Source organism: Fusarium redolens (genome assembly GCF_020744475.1).
Source record: "Fusarium redolens strain MPI-CAGE-AT-0023 chromosome Unknown BKA55scaffold_20, whole genome shotgun sequence".
NCBI classification, from domain to species: domain Eukaryota; kingdom Fungi; phylum Ascomycota; class Sordariomycetes; order Hypocreales; family Nectriaceae; genus Fusarium; species Fusarium redolens.
The window spans coordinates 775,077-790,813 of record NW_025763683.1 but is presented as its reverse complement, the minus strand read 5'-3'; the positions used below and the strand labels follow the sequence as shown (position 1 = coordinate 790,813).

Below are 15,737 nucleotides of genomic sequence, written 5' to 3'. Positions count from 1 at the left end.
TGTCAGGGCTAAGTAGGTAAATAAATAAATAAATAAATATTAATATGTTTATTATACTATAGTGTGAGCTCTAATTCTATTTTATTTTGCTTTTTATCGTTGCTTATGGTGATGCTGATCCTTGTTATCTGTCTGGGGTTGGAGCTTGGGGTTGATTCCTGGGGAGCTTGGGGTTAGCTTGGGGTTAGCTTGGGGTTAGCTGCCTGTTTGGCTGTTTTTGCTTGTGGTTCTGCGTGAACTGTGGTTCTGCGTGAATGGTCCGTGCCTTTGACTTTTTAGGCCAATCAGCTTACATTAGAATTAACCCCAACCCCGCTTGCCATTGTGGTTCAGCGTGAACCCGCCCGGGACTAGAGACCAGGGGAGTTGTCTAATTCAAGTATAGGGACTGGAAAAGGGTTTTGGGTCAGCCCGGCTGATACTTGCTCCCGAAGACAAACTAGTTTGGCATAAAGCTCGTTCTCAGACATTCGAATCAACTCCCGTTCGGGCTGTATGACATAGGGCATGTAGCCCTTAGAAAATAGAGTAGTTGCTAATTGCCAGCCATCAACAGGATGAAGAATGATGTTGGATGCTGGCAGTGGATGTGCAAGAGTCCCAGTCTGTCGGGACTTGGCATAGTGTCTGATGAGTCCCTGATGTGCGCTAGGCCACCAAATGAACTGATTTTCTTCTTTATCCTTGCGCATAAATCCCCGGCTATGTGGATAAGGGAGAATCCAGTGGCTTCCAAGAAACGACCTTTTCAGGTCTTGCCGCCACTTCCGTGCGCCAGCCTTGCCTCGTGCAGTTTTGATGGCATGGAAACTCTGTTGGAATAGCATGCGATATGGCTTCTCGTTCCATCCTTGCCGTTCAAAATAGTCATCCTTCGATTTCCAAAGCCAAGCAAATAAGACATGAATATCCTTTACCGCCAGTCGATTTCCTTGTGCAAGCTGAAGTGGCTGGTGATCCTTCAGCATGGCGTTATTAACACTATCGTAACACAGAGGAATCTCTCCTGACAATGCAGATTCCAGATATTCTGGCTTCAGAGCTGACTTGACGTGGAAGAAAACGTCTTTGCGAAAGGCACACAGACACAGCTCTCGAAGGTAATTTTCTAGGAGGTCAAGGCACGTGGGAATAGAGCTGAATTCAAGCATCCACTGATAGGCCTTATTCACTCGAATGAAGTCGATCCGTACATCTCGGACTTGGTGGTATCGAGCGCGATATACAGTCTGCATGGATGGGTTGTTGAACATCATATAAGGTGCATAAGGTTGGCGGAAAGTAAGCGTATTCCAGTCGATCTTGTCAAGAAACCAAGCATAACCATACCTCTCCATAGTGAGCTTGAATCCGAGTCCTTCATGGCGACGAAGTCCATTTGGCTGACCTGCATCGGGTTGCTGTCGTACGTCTTGCCAGCAGCCACCGACCTTCTGTATCAATCGGCCTGTATATGAGAATTGGAGACAGCGAAGAAACACGAGCATAATTCTTGTGTGTTCCCAAGTCACAAAATGTGGATCTTGAAAGCTGTATACCATCTCGAACCCTACACAGAACTTATTGATGTTGCACCGCACCCATGTAAGGAGAGTACTGGTCGTGAAACTATAGTATGGGGAACCATCGTCAGTAGGTATAATGAGGCGCTTGTCGTGTAGCTCTCTGGATTTCATCTGGTTGTCAATAGCATAGAAGAGCTCCTTCGAAACACGATGCTCTTCTCGAATGCCGAAAGACTTTTGCATAGATCCTGATATGGCATGGTGGTATCGAAGCTTTGTGTATAGGTATGCCTTGATTAATGCAGTTGGCTGGTGACTAATACCACCTCCAACAAGTTCCCATGTCTTTCTTAGCTTCTTATCAAGGGCAAGCGTTTCGATGGCTGCGTTTGTGAATGGATACACGTTTCCCGCTGCAAATACTTCCTTGACACTGGAGTAGAATTGAGAGTATAAAAGACCAGCAGCTCGGCGTGGAGAGCGCTTTCCAGTCTCTATAGTGAGACTCCCAGTATCCTGAAGCATACTGAATGGATAAAAGACCTGCTTTTGGGTCCCTTTATCATCAGTATACCTATTGCTGACCTGGAAGGCATATGATTCTAAGCAACATCGCCGGTAAAGTAGTGTTTCTGCTCGTTTCTGTGGTGGATCGTTAATAATACCAGCTGCCAGTTGGCTCCAAGGTACAACTTGAGATAGCTGCTGAGGACAAGTTTCTTTCCCAACATCAAAATAGAGGTCTGTTGTAGTATGGCTGTTATCGATTGCGCTGGTCCAATACTGTTCAAATCGCGACATCATCTTCTCCCATGTGACGTCCTTTGTGAGAACCTTCAGGTTCTTTGCTTGAAGGAGAATAATAACATCCCGGAACTGTTGGAATCCTGGTTCTTGAATGGCAGTGGTGATGTTGGCCCAAACATCTGCCAGTGTCTCTGGTGGTAAATAATACACTAATTGTTGTTCCCGTGCCACTGGATGCACACGCTGAGAAAGTCCCTCTATTCCGCGAGCGGTAGAATTGTAACGACTGTGGTCATAGCTCGACGGATAATGCTGGACATGGGCTGTGCTGTAGCATTGATATATTGCAGGAAGCAGAATACCATCCATCCATAGTCGAAAGTCTTCATCCCTGAGTTTACTACACTTCTGCTCCTCTCGATATAGGTTAGGGAATAGAAGATATAAAGATATATCCTCAAATCCAATAACACGACCGAATGTATAGTGAGGAATCTGGTGTACAGGCCGGTGGACTTGATGTTGTTTTCCATTTGTGTCGAGGAACGTGACAGGTATTGATCGAAGGTGGAGATCAGACTGAAGATCAGATACAGTCATTCGGGTAGGAGACCAGTGAATTCCCTTCTTAGCGACAGCAAGGTTACTTGGGAAGGCCACGACGCTGTCGATATCGAAGGTAACCCCAGCACTATCTGAAACCCGCTCATCTTCATCTAAGCAGATATATGGTACCTCCTCTCTGGAGTCAACGCCACAAAAGAGCTGTCTTCTGGATTCAGGGCTTAGTTTTCCAGCCAGATCATCTTTCTGGTGTGCGATAGTCTCGTGATTGAGGATGTCGGGACCTAATTCAGGCGTGAAGTTCAGGTACACGGCAAGGCTGATATGTTCGTTGGTATCTTCCATATGATTGCGTTTAGCTGCCTGGTGGCACTCGTTGCAGCATCCTTGAAATTTGATAAGTTGTTCTGCCAGCTCTTGCGCAAGATGCTCAATTGGATCTGGCTCGCCGTCCCCCACTTCTGGGGAGGTCTCCGGGGTTATATCAGAGACAACATCCTGAACCGGGTCAGGACCCTGGCGATCTGAAACAGCTACCGGATCTTCCGCATAGGTGGAAGTTCTGATATTAGGTATACTCTGTTTATCGATATCTCCGGGTAGCTGAGGATCTGCTGCGAGTAGGGACAGGGAGGACGTAATCGATGGTGATCTGAGAGGCTCATCATGGTCAGGGAATACCCCCTCAGTGGTGGGTTGGAGTGGAGGACTAGGGGGAGGCAGAAAGTTGCTGATGTCTTGTTCTTGTAGCTGTGTAAATGCACTTCTCTGTGAGTTACCTAACTGCTGGATGGGATAGTTATTATTTATGTTATGTTATGTTATGTATATTTTTCGTCCGGGGGGCCGTAGGCCCCGAAAGTCCCCTGCTGGGGCAAAGGACGTGCTGAGCTAGAGAATTGGGTATCTATCTATACGCTAATTACAGAAATACCATTGGCTGCAAGGATGATTAGTCATTCGCGACGCGAAATTAGTCTTCCCTCAGATTCCAATTTTTGCAACCGCATTAGTAGACCAAACACACTCTATCCAGCATATCATCGGCACAAATGGCGCATCCTATCGAGCTTGTTACCCGTCAGCGGGACGACAAGGCGCAGCTGGCATATCGCAGCCGCTTTTGGAGCCTGAAGTCAGGAAGGCTGAGCTCAGCCTGTGCGTGCGGCAGTTTGAGACTGCCTGAAGGTAGCCACGGCCGGATGAGGGGCGTGCCAGCGCCTTTCATCTGGCCGAGAACTGGTAAGAAGATAAAGAAGAAGTAAAGGTGTACAAAAGAGAAGTCGAAGAGAGAGTCGCGAGTGCTTCTCTCGTCGTCATCGCCTAATAGCGAGGGCAAATCTTTCCAAAGAACGCGCTGTCTTTGGATAGGTCGGTGAACTTGGTAAAGTCTTTTCCTACTGCTAGATTGACTGCTGCATTCGGTGAGGGTGCCAGCCTCATCCGATGACGCGGCGGTACCTTTCTGCAGTAGAAGATGTGATCCGGTGCTTTGCGTCGGCCACATGAGCAGACCAGGCGCGCATCGCCGTGGTCGAACCTCTCGTGATACGCGGCGAAGTCCCCGTGGAGGGACCTTGCTGCCAGCAAGTGGTGTAAGGCTGCGCGCGGGAGCGTCAGCTCTGGTGGGCAGCCTGTGGTCGCCTTGAGGTTGAGTCTCTTGTATTGCTCAGGAGCGGAGGTAGACCACCACGTCTCGAATGCTTCTTTTGATTTTTGTCTCGCGATTCTTCGTAGGTAAGCCAGCGTTGGTTGAGCACCTTCAGGTTCGAGGAGAGATGACGCTGCTTTTGCCAGTTTGTCGGCCTGTTCATTGCCAGGGATGTCGGAGTGTCCTGGGATCCAGAGTACTTGCGTGGCTCCGTGCGATGCCGCTAGAGCCTGAAACTCGAGAAAGACGTATTGAGAGGAGTCGGAGGGCGTGCCTCGCAGGCACGTGGCGGCTGCGAGGTTATCTAGACAGATAAAAATGGTTTGCGCTGCTGACCCTTGCAGGTTCAGGGCAGCTTTGAGGCCCTCTAATGCCCCAGTAGCTTCAGCGTCGAAGACCTCGGCAGGCCCAAGGCGACCTGATCCATCGAAGATGGGGACATTGTTTTGATGAATGGTGAAGCCGTAGCTTGCAGCTCCTTCCGAGGATAGAGAGCCATCCGAGTATACGACCAAGGTGAGCGGGTCGAGTCTCTTAATCCAGTGGAGGAAGGCGCCGGTCGATTTCTCTTTTGACGCCATCTGGAGTGGAGGCATCTGTTCTTGATGGAAGCATCGCTGGACGAGTTTTGGCCGCGCGCAGGGCGCCTGGATGGGATAGTGCGAGTTATGAAAATTGCTATAGGGTAAGCCTCTATCTCTAGCCGCTGCTTTCTGCCGTTTGTTCCGTCTGCGTTGAGTGTCTGCTGTCGCTTTGTCCTTGGCTGTTGCATATTTGCGTGGTCGTCCACGTTTTAGTGGTCTCTCCATATTAATTTTAGTATGTGTTATTATATGAGGTGGTAAGAGTTACTTTATGTTGATGCCGGAGATTGTTTCTTGATACCCCCTATGATTATTTTGTTTTGCGGTTGCTACAGCAGCATGTGCTAATCAGTACCCCAGCCCACGAGAATACCTCTTATATGGCGGGCTAGATTAGCTACAGTCAGTATACCTGCAATATAGACATCTACTCTCTTATAACGCAGGGAGTAGAGTATTAGCCGGGGCGGATTCGTATTCTGATGTTCTAACTCATGCAATAACACGGCCGACAAGAAAACTCACACAGACATTGAAGGACAATTAACAGGTCTCCCTTTCGGCTTAGCTTTTTGGAATGCTGCGCTAGGCCCTATATGAATTAGCGGCGATATGCTTCTGAAAATGGATGGATCTTGACCACGAAATTCATGATTGGCTAAGTGACGGCCCCACATATCCAAAAACGGCCACATCTTGACCGCTAAATTCTGATTGGCTGCAAAGCTTGGGGCCGACGACGAGGTCAGCAACTTCCAAGACGAATATACCAACAACAAGCGAGAAGGTCTTATAAGAATATAAATAAGTTGAGTCTAAAGGCTATAGTGTATGTATTTATATAATGGTAATTAGTTTTATACTACATTTAGTGGCCAGTCTGAGTGGGTAAAAAATCGATGTTCTCGGCGAACATCGTCTGGGTCCTTCATCAACTACAGGCCGTTGTCTGATCGAGGTCAGCCCCTGTATCAGCAGAGTTCAGCTATGGACGAGGATAATAATGGACCTCCGGGTCTGACAAACCATGATAGCGAACAAATGAGCGACATCGAGCTGGATTTGATTTGGACCGACAATCAGCAGTACATGGAGTACCAGCCCTTGAAGCCCTGCGGACTTGGCGGCGTTTCCCCAGAGGACCACTTTATGGTGCTTGTCACTACTAAGCGGTCCAAGCAAGATGTCCTCCCATCGACTTCCGAGTCTCAAATTGGGAGGTTGAATAAGAGCACGGAAGGGATCATTCATCGACTAGCCACGATCTCAACCTCTTGTCCCGACCTTGTCAGTTTAAAGACAAAATCAAGCGAAGAACCACCGCCTGTCGAGGTTGAGTATCAGTCCAGGCGCATCAAGAGGCTGGCGCCAGTCCCACTGCCATCTCCTGCCATTTTCTTTCCGCCGTTTAGCGGTGAGAACTCCACGGCCGACGAAGATGACGACGCATCTACAGATATAGCCAATACCGCATCGTCAGAGAAGCATGTGAGCCGACGGGCGAACTCTTACCATTCCGATAGCCATCTTGATGGCCTTAATGTTAGCAATGGTGTTGAGCATGGTGAGGATTCAGACGAAGCGCCTCGAGCGCTTGATGAATAGCAAATGAGGACAACAGTACTCCGGGTGATAGCCAACCCCTGCATCGCTAGCGTGAGAGGGTTAGTAAATAGTATTCTTCACTAGTCCCAGTTTTAAGGCCGAGAAATATACAGATCCAGTACACGCATTCTATGGCTCGCCGGTTTTTGTCAAATCATACCTGGAGCTCTGCCGTGCCTCGCGGTGCTTTGGCGTCATTCAGGAGGTCACCTGTTCTAAGGTTTCCATCCGTGGGCTCGTCTTAAGTGTCACTCGCTTTGCTTTGTGCGCTGGTAAAAAGTCTCTGCTTCACCCACCTAACGGCAGCGGGTTTCTTCTTAGTGGGCAGCTTGAGCTTTTGGTCTTCCTCAAAGACTTAGCTAGGCAGTTCTCGTGCCCGGCGGGTGCGGGTCCGTAGCAGTTCGCGCATTTCGCTCGTTCGGTGCATGGCTGTGGTTGTGATTGGTCCCTGATGTTTGGTTTGCCACAGTTCTCGCAGCGCGGCGTGCGTGTGCAGGGGAGGCTGGAGTGGTAACCTTGGCATCCTGGATTATGCCGTAGTGTCACTGGCCTCTTCTTTTCGATGAGTCGCGAGTATGTGCTTGTCCAAAATAGCCGGGAGGGCGGGACCTCTTCTAGGTAGGAGACGATCCAGGACCCTTTATCGGCCGCCGGGTACGGTTTATGTCTCGGAAGGCCGCACGCTGGTTGTCTTGAGACCTGTTTGGGCGATCACCTCGTCCTGGATGACCTGGCCGATGCCGACCAATTCGCCTAGCATGTTGGTTAGTTTGGTCGGGCAGTTCGGCACGACGTAATTGGACTATTTTGTCGGTAGTTCAACCTCAGTGGTCTCGAGGCAGTGTCCTAATACCTGCTCCTTGGCTAAGATCCTTTGTCGGCTCATTTTGTTTCGAGGCGTATGGCGAAGCCCGTCGCCGTACGCTGGATATCCCGGATGTCGATAAGTGACAGACCCAGCGTCTTCCGGGTAGCCTCGCGCAGGGCGTAGTTGGTGAGAGATTTTGTCCATCCCTAGTGCTCTTCTGGAACTCTGATGAGAATGCGAATATCTTTTGTGGGTTGGGTTTTCTCTCATGATGAAGTATTTCGCCTCACTTGGAAGTTCGTTCCCGCCTGGTCGATGCCTCCATGCCTGTCTCTTCGGGTAAAGTCCCTTGTAGCAGTAGATCTGAGGCGTTGACCATCTGCAAGACCTCGATGGGATCACTGTTCGTCCGTATGCGGTTGAAGATCTCTTGTGCCTCCTCGGTCGACCGTGAGTGTATTATGCCGTATAGCTCGCGCAGCTGTTCCAACTCGTTGATCACCTCGCTAATGCGCATTTCCAGGGCTAATACCTTCTTTTCCTCCTCATCGGAGCGGTAGATGCACTCTGTGGTGGTTTCAATGCAGCGATTGCACATAGGCCTGCCGCCATTGCACTGCACTCGCGTTAATTTGCATGATTTCCTGAATAGAATCAACCACCAAGTTAAGCAAGGTCTTACTCGCGTCTTCTTCTTTCGACAGGATTCACAGGCCGCACGAGTTCCAATTCGGGAGATCTTAGCGAGGCCTGAATGCGAAGATTGAGACTGAGAGCCGGAGGCATCATCTGTTGAACTCGATGCTGGCGTAGTGTTGGGAAGCAGCGGCCGGTACCTACTCGACATAAGAAGCCTGGGCGGGGTTGTAGGCGCCCTGAGAGTTTCCACGTAACGAGAAAGATATTTAGAAGTGATCCTGATTTTGATTTCGCCCCGCAGAGTGAAGTAGCGTTGCCCCCTGAGGTGAAATCATGTTTTTCCAAAGAGAAAAGCAGAGTCTCTGTGACGCAAGTTTCTCCGCGTGGCTTCAGGTGCTCGACAAATGATTCACTTTGATTGGCCAGGTTGCAATATAAGGTCTCCCCGCTACCGGTGGAATTGCTCCGGGGTACATAATGAAGTCACCCTAGTAGTACTGTATATCACATTCCTAGTGATCTAGGCCTTCAGCACTTTGGCGAGTAGATTGCGGTCTAGAACCGCGCCATCACATCGAGAGCTGAACGAGCCAGTTCCGAGTGTAAAGACTGCCTTCATGGTAGAATGTAGTATTGAGCATTGGCAGCTTCCGCTCCAAAATAACATGCTTTGTATCAAGTCTAGGGTGGGGACCGCTAGGTACATGACTCTACCCCGGAAGCAGATGTTGCATCAGAATTAGGCCCTTCAACCAGCCTACAATCAATTTCTGGCTGGTCGAGGGGAAGTATCCACAAGTACCGCAGCTGCCTAAAAGACTGGGGCGCGAACCCGGGGGAGTGGAGACCGGCCGACAGTGCGAGTCAAGCGTACCTTGACCTTGCATAAGCCATTGAAGTACTTCAATTCACTGACTAATTGTTGCCTATTCTTTGTTCACAGTAGGAAAGAGTACGAGCCCTATACTGTGTGGTGATCTTGTCAAACAACAAGAGTTATTGCAGAAGAGGAAATTGTCAGTGCTCAATACTGTCCAATTTTCATATGGTGTCAACTTATGGATCCCGCCTTCTGCCAGCCAGGTCCTATGCATCCCACATTTTGATTTTCCCGAGCAATAAGCCCCTTAGCCCGGCAGGTGGGCAACAGCAGTCCCCGCAAAGACAGGTAGCATGGTGGCTACGGGCTGTACTTTCAAGCCCAAAGATGTGTGCGTATCACCCAGCCTGAACCAGCAGTGCTTAAGCTAAGAATACAAATAGTGCAGAGAGTCACATCCAGCTTATCATTCAGGAGCTGCGTGACATGGACCGCGGGTTGCGCAGCGCCGTCAAGCATCAGCAAATGGCTATGGAGGCGAGCTTGGTTGAATGGAGGCGCAGCGAGTTGTTAATAAATGCGAACAATAAGAAGCTGGTGGAGGAAACAGGGCCGAATAAGTAGACAGATAGATCTCGATCGCAGAGGGCCCTGGTGCTCTACTGGCCATCGATGGAACCTCATAGGATAGCGAATCGCCAGTCATCGCTGGTCATTCAGCCAATAAGACTCAACGGAGGATCCGAAAATATCGAGCCAATCATTGGGCTTGTACGTTGGGAAGCATTGATGTACTTTATGTATCAGGGCCACGTGAATCGCACTGGAGAACAGTACCTGGCAGCCTGGGGCGCAATCTATCTATCCATCATAATTACCTCCTCGTTTTACTTATTTGACGCGATCGAAAGATATCTTGTTCCTCGGCTATAACCATCCCCAGCCAGTATCTAACCCTCAGCAATGTCCAAAAGATACCGTCAGCTACTCCGTATCCCGGATACAGATGACGTAGCATCCAACTCGCACCCTTTTGGATCTTCTTCTACTTCTGGATCCTCGAGTAGCGAGCTATTGAAACGACAACGGATCGGAACACAACTAGCATGCAACGCATGTCGCAAAAGAAAGATTCGAGTAAGCTGCATTAATATCGACTTCATTATTATCTTTATCTCAACGTTGGTAACTAGTGCGACGGAAATAAGCCTCATTGTGAGGCTTGTCGACGACGAGGCGTACAAGAGCCATGTGTCTACGTCGAAAGCCACAGCCAAAGCCAGACGAGCAAAGAAACGGAGCAAATTCTTAACCTCTTCGACGTTATGAAGTCAGGACCCGAGAGCCAGGCCATCCACGTCCTACGAATTCTACGGTCACACCGACCTTGACACAGCCTTCTCAATAATCCAACCGAGAATAAGTCCAACACGACATATTTGTAGCCAAGAGCGGACTCGTGGGCCTACTCGACATTTAGGTTTAGAGTCCGAGCTCATGGCAAGGCATTCATTATCCTTCCCGCGGCTCCAACCCCTCGAGTCTAGTATCTTGAAGTCAGTTGAATCGCGCCGAGGCAAACCCCAGCATTCAGCCTTTCGTTGTCGAATTTCAACTTCCTTCTTTCAGTTTCAGCTGACGCCCTGTAGGGCAGTTCTCAGCACTGGCCGCATATCAGCCACCGACAGCCAGAACGCTGGCTCGCCGTTTGACTTCGAATCCAATCCATTTCAAACCCATCATCCTCGGCAATATCCAACACCGATCTTACGCCCTTGTGACGAGCGATTGGAGAAATTGAACATAAGTTTCTGGACTACCGTGCCTATTCCTTCCGATTTGGCTGCCAAGATTATATTGTTATACTTAGAGACAGATCACCCCCTGCTGGGTACCTTTGATCCGGATCTATTTGTGAATGACTTAATTAACTGTGAAACGAGGTTCTGCAGTCGATTTCTACTTAGTGCTGTCATGTATTGGGGTTGTGTAGGTCGCCTGAACTACTCATAGCAGCATCTGTCTCGCTGACACAAATACAACAGCAAATGTATAGTGCGCTCGATCCGACCGTCAAAGAGTATACGCCTCAGTTCAGTGACGAGACGGAAAAGCGTTGGGCAGAAGACAAGTCGAAGGATTCTCTTTTAACTCTCGCCGGAATACCGTTGCTAGGCTTGGCATATCTGGGTGATGGCAAAGATCATTATGCCTTGACGTATGTGTCAGAAGCAAACTCCATGGGAACACGTATGGGCTTTTTTGGAACCGAACACACTGTTGCAATGCCCAAGGTACGACAAGTAAACTCTGAACTACAAAGTGCAACATCCTATGCCGCCTGGGGCAGCTTCAATTGGGTAGTGTAAGTTGATACGCTGAGAGTAAGCGCCGAATATCCAGAGGCTTAACATCGTCAGGCTTATGGCTCTATTTTACCAACAGCCCGGCCTTTCATACCCTGAACACCCTCCCGTATGGCCCATACCGGGAAATGGCTGGCATGAAACCTCTGAAGGCAGCCCCGAGTCTATCCGCCAAACTTTGCAGTCGACCTACATGGGCGACACATTTCCAGTCCTTTGCCGATTCTGGCGAATAATCCACCAAGTGACTTTGCGATACTATCGCGATCAGCCTTATCCGCGCGAGGGCCTGAGCGATCATATCACACTTGCATTTGCCGAATACAAGTATCGCGAGCTCATAGCTTGGGCAGAAACGCTGCCACCGTCGATGGTGCGCTCAGAACAAAGTCCACATCATGTTCTGATCTTTCAGTATGTTGCAATTCTTTGTTCCTTTCTGAACGAAGTTCTTAAAAGACTTCTAACAGTACGACAGTATCTGGTTTCACGTAGCAATTCTTAGTATCTTGCACCCCTTCACGGTTCGAGCGAGGGACTCTTCGAGGTCTTTACGATTCAAGACATTCCCTTGTAAGAGGAGCTCGCCCGATGCGGCCTATAAAGCGTCTGTAAATCAACTCAAGCGCCTTATTGTGGTATACCGCAAGAATTATATGTCTTCGACTTATACGATGCTATGGCATACAGGCCTGATTCATGTGGCAAACGCTAATCTTGGCGACACAAAGGACCCTGCTTGGCGTTTCTATCTCTTTTTCTGCATTCAATGCTACGGACGTCTACGGCAGGCATACCGTTTTGCAGAAGCCATCGGCCGAAGTTTACTATCAATGGCACTGCAGCAAGGCGATTTACCAGCGAGCGAGGCGCGACACATAATGGAACAGTACGAGGAAAACCGGTTAATCAACCCACCATACGACATCCGGGCCACATTTATGGCGGACTTGAACCTTGCCATGACTAACCCTTCGGAGGCCAGCGTGGAAAGCCTGGCTGACAGGTTTGAGGACATAGCGATATTCCAAGAGTTTACGAATGCGGGGGGCTCAAGCGAGGACGAGCAGATAGAATCAGATGACAATTCTTGGGATACGCTGTGAAAATCTTTTGTGGTGGAGGCACGCGATGTGTTATGGTTGATCAGGTTGAAGCTTCTTGCAATAACTATTAGCTTAGGGTTGATCTCAATAGTCCTGAAGTGGCAGGTTATAGGACTATAGACCCAAGAGTATGGAGTTGGTTGCAACAACACTCAAAATAACCAATCAATACAGCCATTTGTGTGAGCAACAGCTATACTAGCCACTCTGAGCGATCTATCATTTGGTGACACTGACGTGGAATAGACAAAGTAGAGGGCGTATGACTTTATACCTTCTTAGCTGGCCCCGTGGGGAAGCAAGTCGTTGGTTGATAGGTGGGCACGACATGGGCCAAACTGGAAGATTTGCGACATCCGTTTATGTCATCAAGGATTGATATGTTTCTATAAGTATGCGATCAGAGTCGTGAACGGCTTGGAATAAGGGAGTGTACCTCTGGAGCACAAAGGCTCTGGTGATCGAAGATTCCGATGCTTCAACCGTATATCAAACTTCAAGCACTCTGGACAATCTGGGTGCTGAGGCTCTAGTAACCAGAGAGTCAAACAGCTGTTAGCTTCACAAACTGTCTATCACATATCTCGGAACAACTGGGGTGCTAAGGCTGCAGTGACCAAGCAAACCAACGCAGGCGTGGTAACAGAAGCTCTTTCCTATTTTTCACCCATGAACATGTTCTTGAGGTTTTAATGAGGCCACACTCTGTCAGCGGAAACATCTCGCACCAATGGCTCGAGTGGGAGTGTTGAGATCCGTAGTTTTACGGATCAATGGCTGTTCCGATCCATTGGTGGCTGGATGTGAATGTCCTCCTGTTAAATAGATTGTGCTGTTTCAGCGCTAGTCTTTTCTTCTTCAATCAATACAACATGCTCATTTCAACACGAATATCGAAGAGATTTTGATGCTAGCCATCTCCTGTGCAGCTGGTCCTCGCAGAAATTTCAGCATGTCTTGATAGATGTGGCTATTACTGGGAATCACAAGAACAAAATAGACATCAAGTCACCAACTTCATTGAATGCTTCATCTCAGAACCTCCCCTAAGACCAGTCGCAACCCTAATGCCCATTACGGATATATCATGCATCATCCTCAAGTTGCTAACGCTTGTATGTTCGTAAGTTTCAAGGTTCACCATTGTCCCATTTTACCAAGAAGGCAGTAGTACAGTGCACACCCTGAGGTGAGCATCCGGCCAAGCTATTTGGTACTGCAATATATATCGTTAATATGCTGTCCCTCGAGGCCGAAGTCAACTCACATCTTACAGGAGTCCGATCGTAACATCCCCTTTGACTCTAGCATAGACTTCAACCTAATTATCACATCAACCCAATTGTTACATCACCCTTAACTCGTGCATAAATCTCTACCTCGACTTCAAGATCCAGCTCAATTTTGATCTTCAGGCTGCTATCCTTCTCGCCCTCTTTCGCTGGTCGATCTTTGATCCGCGATTCACGAATTGGACCAATTCTTCTACCAGGATTTGTGCGCCGTAGTGCGCCGTCCTCAGTGACCTCTTCTGCCACGGCTGCATTCTGCATCGCAAGTTTGGTAGGTTTGCGGCCTCCTGTTGGGTTGGAAGGGGACTTGGTAAGAGGTAAGTCGCCTTCGGACTCTTCGGCGCTGTTCTCTTGCTGTTCTCTGTACATGCCATTAGTCTCGCGAAGGCAGTGCCGGGAGTTGAAGACCAAGAGTTGTTATGGAGACCTACGCTTGGGACATAGTGGATCGATGTTGATAAGATTTAAAATCAATAGAGCAATATGTATAGTAACAAGGAGGATGGATGGAAAGTTGTGGTATTTTATATGCATTGCGGTACCAGGGACCCTATCCATTTAACGGGCATAAGACTTCGTACAGGTCACGGCAGCGGGGTCGGCTCAATCAGAGCGCTCGTTAGTGACAATACCTTATCCTACACTATCTTCCGCGCAAAGAGCAAGCAGACTGGCAATAAGGCTATAACAGTGTCTTGCCCTAAAGCCCCGTAGGTGCTAAGCTGTTAGAGGCACAACACTGGGGCGGGGTATGGACCGAAGTCTTATGCCAATTGAAGGGATAACAAGACATGGGACCTATCTCTGTAACCTGTATTTAGGAAATATGCTTGTGATATGAACCTACGTATGACACCAAAACTACACGAACAGGCTTGCGATGTGACCTGCGAATGACACCAGAACTCTCCCCATAACCGGTTTATTTGAAAAATAGGCATTTGCTGTGCTGTAGGGAATGGGCATAATGTGTCATAGGATCGTATGTGAATGAAATACGTTTCACTGACGCGATCCCACGTAAAGCTTTTTTTCTTTCTTTTTCCTTTTTCCAACGAACTTCAATTTTAATTCTCCCTGGTCGTAGCAAATAGTAAATTCTGCGAGATAATTTTAAATTCAAGCACTAATCGAGGAATCATGGTCCTAGGAATTCTGACTGCCATAGCAGCTTGTCCTGCGATCATTGTTACTACTGAAGCGATTCGCCAAGGCCAGAGAAAGAATGCCAAAGAACAACACAGGGGCGTGAAATCGAACCTCATCGTTTCTTGCCGCAGTACCTCACCCGCGGGTAGGGACGTCGATGGGTGTGCCATAGTGTTGCGCAACAACAAGGTACGCATTCTGCGAAGCGATCTGGCAACGCAACAAACTGTCCCCTTGACCGCTAATGCAGTTGATAACCAGCTATACATTGCGGTGAACAAGACTGAGGGTCGAGTCAACTGTTCAGGTCATTTATTTGCAGGTTTTATTTCCTCCCCTATCCTGACCAAGACTGGGGTCGCAAGGGAGAGGGCCTGGTGTCTACAATCTACGATGAACCTCCACAGCTAAATTGGATATACGTGGATCAAGAAACTTATGAGGTGAAGTACGGCCCGCGAGTAGAGTCAGAACACCACCTTGCTGGGCCATGGGATTGCACTCGTATTGATAAGAGAATTACCTTGGAGGGCTGGGAGGGCTTCATGGCCGTGGAAGAAGATGAGGGGTCGTGGGCGCTCTATTTTGACCGAGATGACAATGGCTTGGCTGGCAAAAGATCTAAGGAAAGATTTTGGGAGTTGAGCTGACAAGGAAAGAGAAGAGAAAGGGTAAAGGTGAGCACGATTAAGTAGCCGCGGGGCCGGTGGGGCCAAATTTGGAGGCGGGCATCCTCGTCGGCTGGGGAAGTATTGGAAGTAGAAGAGGTAGATAGTGTGTCAGTTGTGTGCGAGGGTATGTAGACCCGCCCCTGCATCATGAAGGCCTTCAAGCTGCGTACACCGAAGTGGCAAGATATTGAAAACGCAAGACCAATAACTGCGCGAGTTGATCCGCATCG

General features: G+C 48.8%; 8 protein-coding genes across 8 annotated transcripts; 4 read left to right on the top strand and 4 right to left on the bottom strand.

Moving 5' to 3' along the window:
- Positions 1 to 350: 350 nt before the first annotated feature.
- On the bottom strand, positions 351 to 3,481 carry BKA55DRAFT_544919 (uncharacterized protein; the record flags this gene model as incomplete). Its single annotated transcript, XM_046190764.1, has 2 exons — positions 351 to 3,332; positions 3,395 to 3,481. The coding sequence occupies 2 exons, from the start codon at positions 3,479 to 3,481 to the stop codon at positions 351 to 353; spliced, it is 3,069 nt and encodes a 1,022-aa protein (XP_046043753.1).
- A 781-nt stretch (positions 3,482 to 4,262) lies between these two features.
- BKA55DRAFT_598493 (frequency clock protein) lies at positions 4,263 to 6,711 on the top strand (the record flags this gene model as incomplete). The annotated part of the gene is made up of 3 exons (XM_046196242.1): positions 4,263 to 4,286; positions 5,931 to 6,539; positions 6,688 to 6,711. The coding sequence occupies 3 exons, from the start codon at positions 4,263 to 4,265 to the stop codon at positions 6,709 to 6,711; spliced, it is 657 nt and encodes a 218-aa protein (XP_046043752.1).
- Positions 6,712 to 7,318: 607 nt separating this feature from the next.
- On the bottom strand, positions 7,319 to 7,853 carry BKA55DRAFT_195850 (uncharacterized protein). The gene has a single exon (XM_046185092.1). It carries the CDS (start codon positions 7,732 to 7,734, stop codon positions 7,459 to 7,461), a length of 276 nt encoding a protein of 91 aa, XP_046043751.1. The 5' UTR covers positions 7,735 to 7,853; the 3' UTR covers positions 7,319 to 7,458.
- BKA55DRAFT_486380 (uncharacterized protein) lies at positions 7,790 to 8,179 on the bottom strand (the record flags this gene model as incomplete). Its single annotated transcript, XM_046186225.1, has 2 exons — positions 7,790 to 8,080; positions 8,147 to 8,179. Coding segments are annotated over 2 exons (324 nt in total), but the record flags the coding sequence as incomplete, so codon positions are not given.
- A 1,097-nt stretch (positions 8,180 to 9,276) lies between these two features.
- On the top strand, positions 9,277 to 9,547 carry BKA55DRAFT_524702 (uncharacterized protein; the record flags this gene model as incomplete). The annotated part of the gene is made up of 2 exons (XM_046188734.1): positions 9,277 to 9,314; positions 9,367 to 9,547. The coding sequence occupies 2 exons, from the start codon at positions 9,277 to 9,279 to the stop codon at positions 9,545 to 9,547; spliced, it is 219 nt and encodes a 72-aa protein (XP_046043749.1).
- Positions 9,548 to 9,831: 284 nt separating this feature from the next.
- Positions 9,832 to 12,680, top strand: BKA55DRAFT_667478 (uncharacterized protein). The gene is made up of 8 exons (XM_046197838.1): positions 9,832 to 10,060; positions 10,117 to 10,298; positions 10,342 to 10,479; positions 10,573 to 10,912; positions 10,969 to 11,288; positions 11,344 to 11,703; positions 11,768 to 12,577; positions 12,642 to 12,680. The coding sequence occupies exons 1-7, from the start codon at positions 9,887 to 9,889 to the stop codon at positions 12,393 to 12,395; spliced, it is 2,142 nt and encodes a 713-aa protein (XP_046043748.1). The 5' UTR covers positions 9,832 to 9,886; the 3' UTR covers positions 12,396 to 12,577; positions 12,642 to 12,680.
- A 983-nt stretch (positions 12,681 to 13,663) lies between these two features.
- BKA55DRAFT_490436 (uncharacterized protein) lies at positions 13,664 to 14,047 on the bottom strand (the record flags this gene model as incomplete). The annotated part of the gene is made up of 2 exons (XM_046186252.1): positions 13,664 to 13,699; positions 13,745 to 14,047. Coding segments are annotated over 2 exons (339 nt in total), but the record flags the coding sequence as incomplete, so codon positions are not given.
- A 780-nt stretch (positions 14,048 to 14,827) lies between these two features.
- Positions 14,828 to 15,486, top strand: BKA55DRAFT_598491 (uncharacterized protein; the record flags this gene model as incomplete). Its single annotated transcript, XM_046196241.1, has 3 exons — positions 14,828 to 15,025; positions 15,098 to 15,158; positions 15,188 to 15,486. The coding sequence occupies 3 exons, from the start codon at positions 14,828 to 14,830 to the stop codon at positions 15,484 to 15,486; spliced, it is 558 nt and encodes a 185-aa protein (XP_046043746.1).
- Positions 15,487 to 15,737: the final 251 nt, after the last annotated feature.